The sequence below is a fragment of the Sapajus apella genome, unplaced genomic scaffold (genome assembly GCF_009761245.1).
Source record: "Sapajus apella isolate SASKATOON/1434 unplaced genomic scaffold, GSC_monkey_1.0 scaffold72, whole genome shotgun sequence".
In the NCBI taxonomy this organism is placed as follows: domain Eukaryota; kingdom Metazoa; phylum Chordata; class Mammalia; order Primates; family Cebidae; genus Sapajus; species Sapajus apella.
The window spans coordinates 8,225,807-8,239,347 of record NW_022437012.1 but is presented as its reverse complement, the minus strand read 5'-3'; the positions used below and the strand labels follow the sequence as shown (position 1 = coordinate 8,239,347).

At 40.1% G+C, this 13,541-nt stretch overlaps 1 protein-coding gene across 8 annotated transcripts in view; it reads left to right on the top strand.

Moving 5' to 3' along the window:
• NCKAP5 (NCK associated protein 5) overlaps nt 1–13,541 on the top strand; it is a 976,754-nt gene that overhangs the window by 844,069 nt on the left and 119,144 nt on the right. For all 8 annotated transcript variants that reach the window (XM_032250728.1, XM_032250729.1, XM_032250731.1 and 5 more), the window contains one exon: nt 8,470–8,571. In XM_032250728.1, the coding sequence (XP_032106619.1) occupies nt 8,470–8,571 (102 nt within the window). The remainder of the gene's footprint in view (nt 1–8,469; nt 8,572–13,541) is intronic.

Sequence of the window (13,541 nt, the reverse complement as noted above, 5' to 3'; positions counted from 1 at the left end):
CTGACTGGCCTGCCATGGGAACCTTAACCTTCTGTTCTTTTTCTCAACATTCTGTCACTTTGCTGTTATGTCTGAATTTTTTTTTTTTTTTTGTAAAAAGACTTCAAGAGATTTGGGAGTTCTGCAGGAAGAGCTAAGTTCCTATTGCACAGAATATTCTGTTATATATTTAACTGTGTGGTTAATACACTGGCCTCCACCACCTCTATCTGCATGGTACCCTTACTCTACTGTGATCTTGTTTGCATGTTCTGCCTTAAGAATTCTTGTATTTTTTTCTCCTTTGAGTATTTGGTGTGCTCTGGGATATTGTCAGCTCTGTTAATGAGCTTCCTTGAGTCTCTCATAGCTCATAGTCATGACTCTGCACATAGTAGATGCTTCATAAATGCTTCTTGTAGGACTAGTTAGAGTGGAGGCTCTTGAGGGCAAGGTCTGCTGTTTTCATCCTCATTCATCTTCCCACTGGTGCTCACCCTGTGGGCTTCAGGGCACTGTTAATGAAATTGCAGCAGATAGGACAGGTATGAGATGCTCTAGTCAAGAGTCTAAGCTGCAGAGACCATGAATAATCTTTCTAATCACCCAACAAAATGCTGTTCCCTTAGGGAAGCCACTGGACAATCAGGCTGTCATGGTAGTGGGGACCCTTGAAGAAGGTTTTGAATATAGTTGTGGAATAATTGTTTCAAAAGCATTGTATAACCTTGGGTCCTGGAGAAGTAGAAAAGAGGATATAGAGCCATGTCATTTTCCAAGGCGCCGTCCCGAGCAAGACAGAATGCACTCGGGGCAGCTAAACGTTGATATGCAAGGCAAGTCTAGAAGTTGTCAGGGAAAATAATAAGTGCAACAAGGACTGTTGCAAGTGGCTTAAAAAATTAGCTATAAAAATTTCAGACACTGAAGTGAGATCAAATTATGATGGACATATTTTTTTAAAGGGCCTCTTGGAGAACATTCAGAAGGCACACTGTCATGTCAGCAGGATGGCTGAATGCAGATATTATATTTTATCTTTGTATCCCAAAATGGAAATAATGGCATAATGAATTAAACATCAGCTTTTATCTAAAAAGATTTTGTCCTGGTCTCAAATTTTTGTGAATCTAAGAAATGACCGTATCATACTCGGTTATATAATATGCAGTTATGTAATATTCAGGTTTATAATACATTCTTAATGGAATAGAATGAAAGTTGTGAAATGTGAGCCCAGGGATCTGCCACAATCTCTTCTGATGGGATTCTGGAAGGGCTGATGAAAAATCACCTTTCTGAACGTGGCAAAAATGTAAGTCTAGTATGTGAATAAGGCAAAACTTTGGAGTTTTTATAGAAAATCATTTGGTGTTCATAGAAAAATTATTTTCATCAGGCTCTAAGCTATTTTAGAAAATTTCCTGGAACTTTCTTTTAGAGATCCTTACGCATATCTGTGAAATTGCCTTATTACCCAACAGACAGAACAAAGCTTATTTACCTGGGTATGTCTATTCAGGGTCATATTTAAAATGCTTCTCTGAAACATGCACCAAATGCTCTAGAAAGGTGAACTCACAGGAAATCGGAGGATTTTGGCAATATCAAAAGATACTCAGGAGATTTCTTAATAACTCATTCCGGACTTGCTTCCCTTGTGCTAGGCTTAAATGGAATCAAACCCTGGGCCCAGGGCCCACCTAGGACAGAGTTGAGGGAGCAGGAATGGGGCTCTAGGAATCTTTCTAGAAGCTGTGAAGTGAGATGAGCTCTCCGAAGTGGAGGCGATTTGAAAACAAAACTAAAGCTGAAAAAGCAATAAGTTATTTATCTGAGAAATCAGCCCAGCATCCATGCCACTAGATTTGAGGGAGGTGATCCCTAAACAAGGCCAGGTCCAAATAAGCAGCCAGCCAAGGTGACAGTGTGCGGCAGAACCCAGCGAGACAGTGGGCGAGAGCAGGCAAGAACTCACCGACACAGACAGGAGAGGCCAGGGCAGCTGTTGGCGTCCCTTCTCTTGGATCAGGTGCTCAACAGTTAAAACTTCTCTTTTGTACAGATATTTGGCTTTTAGTAGTTAGCAAGGGGCAGGTGCGGTGGCTTGTGTCTGTAATCCCAGCGTTTTGAGAAGCTGAGGTGGGTGGATCACCTGAGGTCAGGAGTTTGAGACCAGCCTGGCCAACATGGTGAAACATCTCTGCAAAAAATACAAAAAATTAGCCAGGTATGGTGGCATACACCTGTAATCCCAGCTACTCAGGAGGCTGAGGCAGGAGAATCACTTGAACCTGGGAGGCAGAGGTTGCAGTGAGCCAAGATCACACCATTGTGCTCCAGCCTGGGCAACAGAGTGAGACTATGTTTCAAAATAAAAGAAAAAAAGTTAGAGGGGAGAATAATTATATACATGCTTATGGTGGTAAATTAATTCTCTCACCAAAGCTGAATGAAGAGAAGGGAGCCATGGTGAAATGATCCCTTTTGTACTTTCCTTTCTACTTCTAAAGCTGAGTTAATATCTTCTGAAATCCTGACATGAGAAAATTCATACATCTCTTTTCAGCCTTTAGGAAATACGTCAGTAAATGCAAATCTGCTCATCAATCTATTTTACTTGATTTGTCCAGCATGGTTTCTTATATTGCCCAAATTTCTTAGATGAGCTATGGCTTTAACCTCAACTTGCGTCAATAAATAAGGAAGCAGAGTCTTCCTGGCCTTAGCAATCAGTGACTTAAAATTAAGACATCATCATTGTGCTGAGTAAAAATCTAGAGGCAGAATTCTATTAAATGCAATAAGCCTTCGCTGAGCATCTGAGGAACTGAGGAGAGAAATGAAATGAAAAACTCTGGCCCTCCAACCCAGCTCTGAAAGGCTCAAATGCTCCTCAGTCTCCAGTCTCTGCTGCCATCATGAACTGGAGAGCTGTAGAATCAGTCACTACCACCCTGAAGGGGCCACTCCACCTTAATTCTGCCAGATAAAGGACAGCCAGTCCTTGCTTGGCACAATCTGCTGAGGGGAACATTTCTCTGCCTTGAATTACAGAAACAGAACTGCACAGAGAACGTGAAACTGACTGACTGAAGACAAGTTAACCCACCAAATATTGCCGACCCCATGTATGGTTCAGGCACTGACTGCCCTGGAATTGCCAGGTCCCCAAAGCTTAGCTTAGTATTTAACGCTGGTATGAGGCATGCATTCTGCTATAAATTGCAATACATCTTAGTTCTTCACACAATCCCCCAACCCCTGCCCTTGCATATATAGTGACAGAAAGCAAGTCTCTTTCCTGTGAAGCTAGAATCTTCAGTGGGGTGTGTCACCTTGGGCTGTTGACATAGCCACTATATATACATATGTAAACACATGTACATACGTACGTGTGTGTATGTATGTATACATATGAAATATATACATAGAAACATGCATATTTCTTGAGTGGCTACCCTGTATGCTGCAGAGATAACTATGTCAGCCAGGTCAATGTCAGCAATAATAACAAACTCCAAATGAATCGGGGACCAAATTCAGTATAAGTTGATATCTTCCTCATGTCAAGTCCAAAAAACACATATCTCTTCCCAGAGTGGCTTTCTTGAGTTGACAATTTAAGAAGCCAAATTCCTTCTACCTGATTGGCTTCATCTTCGACAGGTGGCTTCCAACGTTGCTGTGCTGAGTTGGCTGCATCAAGCCAGTGGAAGGAGAAAGAGCTTGGAAGACTATATGAAGGAGGTATTCCTGGGCCAGGCAAGACAGGGCAGATGTCACTTTTGCTCAGGCTCCATGAGCTAGAACTCACCATGTCATGTGGGCACACCTGACTGTGAAAGAGGCTGGGATATGCAGCCAACCAGCCATGTGCCCAGAAAGAATAGGGCCAAGGTTTCCGAGGTTTCATGACACCCGGCTAGTCCCTGCCACTGGGACAATGTAGAAATGAAGGGATTGGCCTGCATTTTCATGGAGCTGATCATCCTGTTAGGAAGATAGAAACTACACAGAGAACAGTTCAGTAAGAGTGCACTTTGGATAAAGGAACAAAATGAGAGGCAGTCCAGTCCCTCAAGGCAGGGAATCCACTGTGGGTTAGTGAGGATAAATGACTTTACAGGGAGGGTTTCAGTGTTGTCCTGCATACTGGACAAGATCTAGGAGCAGGAAGAGGAGACTGTGCCATGGAAAATGGACAAAAGATCAACTCAGACGGGAGAGGAGCACATAAGAGAGACAGTGAAGCCGCTCTGACAGGGAGGGTTAGACCATCACCTCATCAAAGGAAACATTTGAGTAAAAAGACTCTCATTTACTTCTGGTTTGAAAATGTGTGGAATTAGGAGTCTCTATCTCTGAAGCCCAGTTGAATCTCAGTTACTGAGCCAGGGTGACAGATGATACAAAGCCTATTTCAAAACTATGCTGAGTAGTCCTGCTACTTTTGATGTCTAAAACAAGTATGTCTAACTCCAGGATTCATTTGGATTTGCAGGTTAAAGATAAGAAATGTAAAGTATTTCAGATGAGATTTTATTCAGATGAACACTAACAGTAAATATGAACCATAGATGGGTATGTGATGGAGAATCTGCACTCTAAGCTGCGGGGCTCCTCTTAAGAGGCAATGGCCCTCTTACGTCAGTTATACTCTTTTTTTTTTTTTTTTTTTACATATATATGCATTTATGTATTTTGTAGGTATTATATAGTTATACATAATGTGTGGATATACATGTGGGTACAAATGGACAATTTTATTAGTCTTGGAAGTTTTTTTTTTTAACCAGTTTTTCCCATCAGTAGAATATGCACAAGGCATAATATCGAATATACTGAATAAGCCTCACATTAGTGTTGACAGGTCTTTGTATTAATTGTGTTTTCAAACTTCTTTTGCACCATTTACATATGAGTATTTTTTTTTCCCATTTATTTATTTTATTGCATTTTACATTTTGGGGTACATGTGAAGAACATGCAAAATTGTTGCATAGAAACACGTCAGTTATACTCTTTTTGACAGTGACTTAATGAAGTTTCTCATGTATACATTCTACTTGTTTTTCATTTAAGCACAGGTAATACAGTATCAGTATAAAAGTGATGTTATACACATATATCTGTATAATATATATGTATATATGGTGAAAATACAAGCCTATCATAAAAATTCTTATCATAAGAAATGTAGTCTCTATGGGGTTGTGTGTTTCATAGTTATTATCTAAGGGAAGTTGTGTGAGGTTGTGTGATGTTTACCTACCATTTCCTTGCCTATAGCTTTAACACAAAAGTAGATTTTATTATGCTTGAGAATATAGGTAATCCAGTTACCCTAATTTGATCATTATACATTATAGGTAATCCAGTTACCCTAATTTGATCATTATACATTATATACCTGTTTCAAAGCCTCACGTGCACCCCCATAAATATAAACAACTATTATGTACCCTAATTATTTAAACAATTTTAAATAAAATAAAATTTTAAATTGTTTTTTTAAAATGTAAGCAAATTGTATTTTTTTCTAAATCAATTTTTATTTGCCTTATATGTGTGAAAACTGTAACAATGAGTGATTCATTTGTACCTTATTATCTAAGAAATTACCTACCACCAGCTGTCAGGCATAACAATAAACTGGCCTGTGTGAATTTCAGCATATGATCCTATTTGTTGACCCTTCTTACTATAACAGGGCCGCTCTCCACCTGTGCTAGTGGATTAAGCAGTCACTGCCCTCTTTCTTTTTTCTGAAAATGTATATTTATTAATGCCTACAACTCTGTCATTGGATGTTGTGACTTTGTTAGGGATTTTATTTAACTTCAACTTTGATTTTAGATTCGGGGGTACATGTGCAGGTTTGTTACATGGATATATGGCATGATGCTGGGGTTTTGGATACAGGTTCCATCACCCAGGTGGTGAGCGTAGTACCCACTAAGTAGTTTTCCAACCCATTCCTCCCTTTCTTTCTCCCCATCTACTAGTCTGCAGCGTCTGCTGTTCCCATGTTTATGTCCATGTGTGCTCAATGTGTAGCTTCCACTTATAAGTGAGAACATGCAGTATTCGGTTTTCTGTTTTTGGATTAATTCACATAGGTTTATGGCTTCCTCTAGCTGCATCTATGTTGCTGCAAAGGACATGATTTCATTATTTTTTATGGCTGTATTCTGTGGTATATATGTACCATATTTCTTTATCCAATCCACTATTTATCGGCACCTAGGCTGACTCCGTGTCTTTGCTACTTTAAATAGCATGGCGATGGACATGTGTGTCTTTTTGGTAGAATGATTCATTTTCCTTTGGGTACACACTTAGTAATGGACTGATGGGTCAAATGGTAGCTCTGATTTAAGTTTTCCCATCCTTCTTTAGCAGATGAGGGATCTGAGACTAAGACGTTCAGTTACATTCCTGAGATCCTTTAAAACATGTGCCTTCCACAGGACTAGAACTCAGGTTTCCTGGCCCTTGCCCCAGGACGTCTCGGTTCTCCCACAAAGACCTTCACCTTCCCTATTTCAATGGAGGGAAAGGACCCATTTGGATAAAAGCCACTGAAACAGCATTGATGAGGGCAGGTTTTTAGATGCACATATCCATGCAGTAGGCAAAAGGGTGACATCACATATCTGAGAAGCAATAGTGAAGTGCATTTGTGAACTGCATAAGTCAGATAGCTAATCCATTGAGACCTCGTCTCTCAAATCACGTGATATACCACTCAAAATCATTTCTTTTGTTGAATGTCATTTCCCATAACTTCTTGTCCTGTTTGCATATTGATAAATGTATTCTTAGGTCTCACAACATTGTAATTCTTTTGGCAGTCTTTCAATCTTTAAAACTTATATATGGATGGGTAAAATATAAAAACATCTTTTTGTTTATAGACTACAACAAGCATTAATGGGCTACTTACTAACTATGATGTATTTTGTCAGGTCCTGGAGATCACAAGATGAGATAAATTCTATCTTTGCCCCCAGGAAAGTCAGATTGTAGAGGGAACTTAGGATTATAAAATCTGTCCAGAAACAATGTCATGGTTCTGGTTACGTATGGAGGTCTTAGCTCTGCTGCAGAAATTTGGATTTTCAAAGCAACAGGCAACCAGTTTAGATATTATTTTCTTTCTTGTGAAAGGACTTCCACAGACATACAATTTGAAGGTCCACTGAGAAGGAGAACTGGTCAACCCACAACAGAAAAAAATACCTTTCCCCTTGCAGAAGGCTAGAACACTGCCCTGCCACAGAGCCATCCTTCAGTAGGTGCTGCGTAAATGCTTGTTGAATCATCAACTAACCAAGTACTCAGGGCTCTCACAGAAGTTCAGCCTAAAGAGAGTCAAATGGGGAACAGAGAGAATATGGCTCATTTGAGAGGAGTTTGTAGTCCCTGCTGACTACATGGTAGATATCCTGGGACAGAGTGACCTGTGGGGACAGCCCTGCACTCTAAGATGATTCTAGTATCGCTTAGTAGCAAAGAAGCAAAGGCATTTCTTAGATCAGCATCAGTGTGCAGCAGGGTCTCTCCAGGGAGCAAAAGGAGTAGGAAAACTTTTCAGAAGTGAGAGAGGCATGCTTAGCCGCATTATTTACTTACTCAATTAGATTTTTTTTAGCATCTGAAGCTACAAAAATTGTAACCAAGGCAAACCAGGCTATAAGTGCCATTTTCAAAATGTCATCAGCCTAGCAGAAACATTAGGCATAAATCACGAGTTTTATTGTACTTGCAATTAAACAGATCAAATTTAATGTCCACAGAAAAGCCTTGGTAATTAGTATAAAGATTAATATAGTGAAATGTCTCTGGCTTAGCATGCCTCCCAAACAAAACTGAAATAAAGAATTCAGTATATAATTGAATAGCACGTGAATATTAATGTACAAATTCCTCAGAGTCCCCAGATCCCCAATGCAATTATTTTCTATTCACATTAATTGTTCCTAACAGATGACATTAATGACTTTGAGTTAAAATGTGTCCAAGGGAAGATTTCACAAGATCAATGCTATTTAGAAATAAGGTCACTTTTATAATTATCTGCTCGCATTTTAACCACTGCTCAACATAATAAGGTGAACTTGGCAATTGGTTTCCGTAATGTGAATATCAAATGTTAATTTTCATACTAGCCAATAAATATATCAGGATATTCATAGTTTTTCTACTACTTATTTTAACTACTACTGATATTTTTCTACTACATATTTTCCAAGGCAGACTGACAGACTGTAAAAGCATGATTATTGTTTACAAAGTATAATTTGCATATACACATACATATACATGTATGGAACACTGATAAACTAGAATAAACTTTTTAAAATCAGGACATGTATTATTTAATCTGGAAATGTTAACTCTTTTGAGATTTAACTGTCTAAGGCAGGATTTTGAAACAAACAATTAAATTATCCCTATTCCATGTTTCTGCTTGGTTTTACCCAGAAACTTCACTCACGCCTCTTGGATCTTTCATCCGGAGATTTGCTTTCAGAGGTGGAAAGAAGCCGAAGTCTGACGCAGTCACGAACTGATGCTGAGCTGCACGTGAGTCTCCCAGTTGCCTTCAGAACACTTGTTTTGGTTGTTATTTTCCTTCCATCAAATATGATGTCACAAGCAAACCATAAAGTGCATCCTTGAAGCATTGTCAGGCAGATAAAAATACCTCCCTTTCTTGTGTTCTCTGAAATTCAATATCATGTCCCCCAAGCTGATATAGTAAGCAGAAAGTGTCATTCTTGGCAAAAATATCATAAATCTTGGCTCTGTCCCCAAGATACTTTTTTGGATATTGATTACATCTCAGAGTCTCTGAGAAATGGTCAAGGAGCTTTTTATTAAAACCCACATCCCATATTATTCATCCTACTTTTATGATATATTATGTATGAATTTTTAAAAATTCATGGGCTCTGCACTTTTTTTCTCTAGCTGGGGTTAGCTTTGTGCTTATTTGACAAAACTTTAACCAGCATGGCTTTTTAACTCTCATTGACACAAAAAGAGTAACTTGAAAAACCACAAATATATAATGAAAAATGTAAGGCTTAAAACAATGACATTAACATTTGTGGATAACTATTTTTTTTATTTTACTGAATAATTCTGTCAGTGTAGATAGACCATTAAATGTAAATATTCTTAAGTATATTTGAATTAAATTTCAGTGGAATGTTGTCACTTTAAATATTCATAAAGACTTAATGGCATCCAATCTATAGTATGGCCTTAAGGTCAAGAGTTTTTTTAAGTGCAGAGTTTTTATTTAAAAATGAGAAGAATGAAACTCTTGGCTTCATTCTATATCTCTATTTTTTAACTAAAATTGTAGGGTTTTTTAAATTGCATTTTAGGTTTTGGGATACATGTGAAGAACGTGCAAGATTGTTGCATAGGTATACACGAGGCAGTGAAATTTGCTGCCTTCCTCCCCTTCACCTATATCTGGCATTTCTCCCCATGCTATCTCTCCCCACCTCCCCACCCCCCGTCCCTCCCCCATTTCCCCCCAACAGACCCCAGTGTGTTATACTGCATTTCTCACAGTAAGAATGTTTCAAGTATATGAACCATTCAGAGTGGTAATCTAAAATAAACAATGAGAAAAATTCACTTTGGGTAGTGCCGAAGACCGTATTTTTGCCTATTAAATCAACGTAATTAAGATAATGTTGCAATAAAAGCTAATATGCATTTTTGATGAAGAATTTTTAAAATAATCATTATTGCCGGACGCAGTGGCTCATGCCTGTAATCCCAGCACTTTGGGAGGCTGAGGCAGGCAGACCATGAGGTCAGGAGTTTGAGACCAGCCTAACCAACATGGTGAAATCCCATCTCTACTAAAAAAAATACAAAAATTAGCCAGATATGGTGTCATGTGCCTGAAATCCCAGCTACTCAGGAGGCTGAGGCAGGAGAAACGCTTGAACCCAGGAGGGAGAGGTTGCAGTGAGCCAAGATTTTGTCACTGCATTCCAGTGGGCGACAGAGCAAGACTCCATCTCAGAAAAAAAAGTCATTATTACCAATGAGAACTCACTGGGATTCATGGGGTTCTGTGTATCTCTGGGAGCTCTGCTCATTGTCAGGGGCCTGACTTGCCATTATGGCATAATGGTTCCGACTTGGGCTGGGCATCAGAATGTTACATTGATGGGGTGACTCTGGGCAAGGTATTAAAACCTCAGTGCCTCAGCCTTCCCATTTAGAAAAAGAGGGTAATGATATTTCTTTTCTATTTTAGAGAGTTGTGGTGAGGATTAAATGAGATAACACAGGAAATGTTTGTACACAGTTCCTGCTAACAATATTGGAACACGCATAAGATCTCTGTTCCTTTGGCCCTCTTCTGTTCTCTTAATATGTAGTACTATGCCACACCCACAACAAACCACAGCAAAGGTGGAAATGATCCCTGAGAAAGGGCTCTACTAACATGTCCCCAGAAGTCAGAAGCTCACATCAGTGATCCCTGGTAACAAAGTGCATCCACCTTTGGCTATTGCCTAATGCAGTTACCACTTATGCACCAGGTATCAGAGAATGATAGGGCATCAGGAAGTATAAAACAGGGTCCCACAAGGAAACCATGAACTAACTGATGGCTTAGTTGAAGAGCCAAGACACGTGTGTGTGTGTGTGTGTGTGTGTTTGCGTGTGTGTGTGTGTGTGTGTGTGTGTGTGTGTATATATATATATATATTTTTTTTTTGAGATGGAGTCTCACTCTGTCACCCAGGCTAGAGTACACTGGCGTAATCTCAGTTCACTACAACCTCCACCTCCCTGGTTCAAACAATTCCCCTGCCTCAGCCTCTCAAGTAGCTGGGATCACAGGCCCATACCACCATGCCTGGCTAATTTTTTTTTGTATTTTTAGTAGAGAGGGGGTTTCACTATGTTGGCCAGATTGGTCTCAAACTCCTGACCTCAGGCGATCCGCCCACCTCGGCCTCCCAAAGTTCTGGGATTACAGATGTGGGCCACCATGCCCCGCATATGGATATATAACATTTTCAGTAATAGCAGCAACACCCATCTAAAAGTCCCTAAGCATTAGCATTTGTCAAGGACTGCTCAGTCTTCACAATTATCCCACATAGTAGGTGCTTTCATTATCTTCATTTACAAAGAAAGAAACTGAGTCACAGAGGAGTTCAATAATGTTCCCAAGTTCAAAGAGCTAGCAAGTGAAAGCCAGAATTTAAACCTCATAAATGGCCTTGGAGTTCAAGTACTCAATGACAGAACAGTTATTCACTGGCATAGATAATCCTATGTGATAATCACATACTGATGAAGGAAACTGTAGGAAAAAAGAGCTCAGTCTGCAGCCAGGATGTCAGTGATTCAGCATCCCTTATAAGTTCAAACATTGATTTTCCAAGGTGGAGGAAGGTGGGAGAATTTCCCAGTAGAAAAGAGTGGCTGCCTCCTCTTCTTTGCAGGGAATTACTCTGTAACCACCGGTACAGGACCACACTCTCCCTAACTCATGTGCCTGTGGGCAGGCTCAGCCATTCCCTTTGTCTGGCTCAGCACAGCCCATGTCAGACTGCAAGATACCACAGTGTGCTGCTAGGGAACCCACACAAGAGACAGACTTCTTTAATACCTTCTCCTAGAGGCTTGTTGTGCAAAGCACGGGTCACAGAATAGCAGCATTGAAACACCTGGGAACTTGTTAAAAATACCACATACATCTCAGGTCCTACCTCAGAATTACTGAATCAGAATCTGCATTTTAACAAGATCCCTTGGTGATTCAGTTCACATTAAAGTGTGAAAAGCTGTCTTAGAGGACACCTCTCTGCTTAACCACCCTTGCCCCTGCCTGCTCCCATGTGACAGTGACAGGCCTTCTCTACCTACCTCAAGTATCCGCTATCACATCAGGGCATCTCAAGTTCAGGCCAAGGGAGAAGCAGGAATTCCTTCTTACTGCAGCCCATCTTCTGAGTCCTAGTTTCCTGTCATCTTACCCCAGCATCTATACAGGAGGTATACCTGTGGACGTCAGTGGGCAAGGGTGCTTATTACATTAAAAGAGGGCTGGGAATTTAGTTGTAAATATAGCTATAATTTTAATAGATGTAGTGGGAAGAACAGGCAGGAAGGGCAAAGAGAATCACATGCAAGCCTTCCTGAATACCTTGCAAGAAGGTAGAATTTAAAGTATAACCAAAGCCAGGCAGAGTGCAGAAAGGCCATTGGAGTTTAGATCTGAACAGCCTCATGGGACCACAGACAGTCTCTCTCTCTCTCTCTCTCTCTCTCTCTCTCTCTCTCTCTCTCTCTGGAGAGTAGACACGTCTCTCAGAGCAGAGGCAGCTCTAAATAACAACTACCACGCTGCTTACTTAAACAACAAAATGTGAGAGGACAGAATGGAGAAAACAGAAAGCACGCAGTAGAAGTGGAGCCTGCTGAGATATTTCTGAAAGTTTGTTTGGAGCGCATTCCAGGTGCTGACAAGGGCTGAGGCTTAAATGGCAGTCGCTGCTCTGCGACAGACCCATGGGTTTTCAGCATCTGTGAAGATACAAATATGAACTCTCCTTAACTAAGTTACATCCGGCAATAAACGAGGTCATAAATCAATAGATATTGCTGAAAGCCTGATTTTAAGACAAGTTTCTCCTTTCACTGATATTTAGAGCGAAATTTAAGGGGGAAGAAATAGGGTAGTAAAACTTCTTGGCATTTTTAGATCACTTAAAGAGACTGTTATGCAGCAAAGATGAAGTATTGATAGTAAGGCAGATGCCTAATACTGAAAATCTCATGTTATTAAGCACTATAGATATTGATTAGCGAGTAAATTAAACATGCCCTATATACTGATGTAGGGGGTTAATATTTACTACAAGTACTGTAGGATCATCATTACCTTCCTTCCCCAAGCTGGCTTTTAGTCACCGTCACTTGGAATTGCATTTGGAAAACAGTGATAAGTACTCAGGTACTGAAAGGCACCCATAAAGTGTCAATAAATTGTATAAGTAAGAGGCTTTGCCACTCTGCAAGTGACAGAAAGACAGATGGCTTCCCATCAAAGAGTTTCTGAGACAAAGCTTTATATAAATAGGAGACTGGAATTGGACGGTAATAGAGAGATTCTGTTCTCAGTGTTTGGGATGTAAATTAATTTAGCCTGTCCAGTTTGTAGCGCTTCATATGTTACATGAGGGGCCTGTAATGTGGCTGTCAAGATGTGCTGGGATGTTTACAACTTTGTCACCCTTGTCTTATGCAGAAGCAGTGGAATTCTAATAGTCTGAATCTTCAGAACCCAGAGCCAGAACCCAGATCTACTTGATATGAGGGTTATTACCATGTGGACAGCCAAGTGGTAACAAGGACAGGATATGAAAAGCCCTGTTATATCTGTAGCTTAGGCTCATGATACCTGAGTTTGGTGTCATGGCTTTCTGTGAGGTAGTGCAGATAGGCAATGGGCATCTGGTTGTTGACTTAGAATGGTGCCATCAGAGCCGGGAGAAACTGTAGCA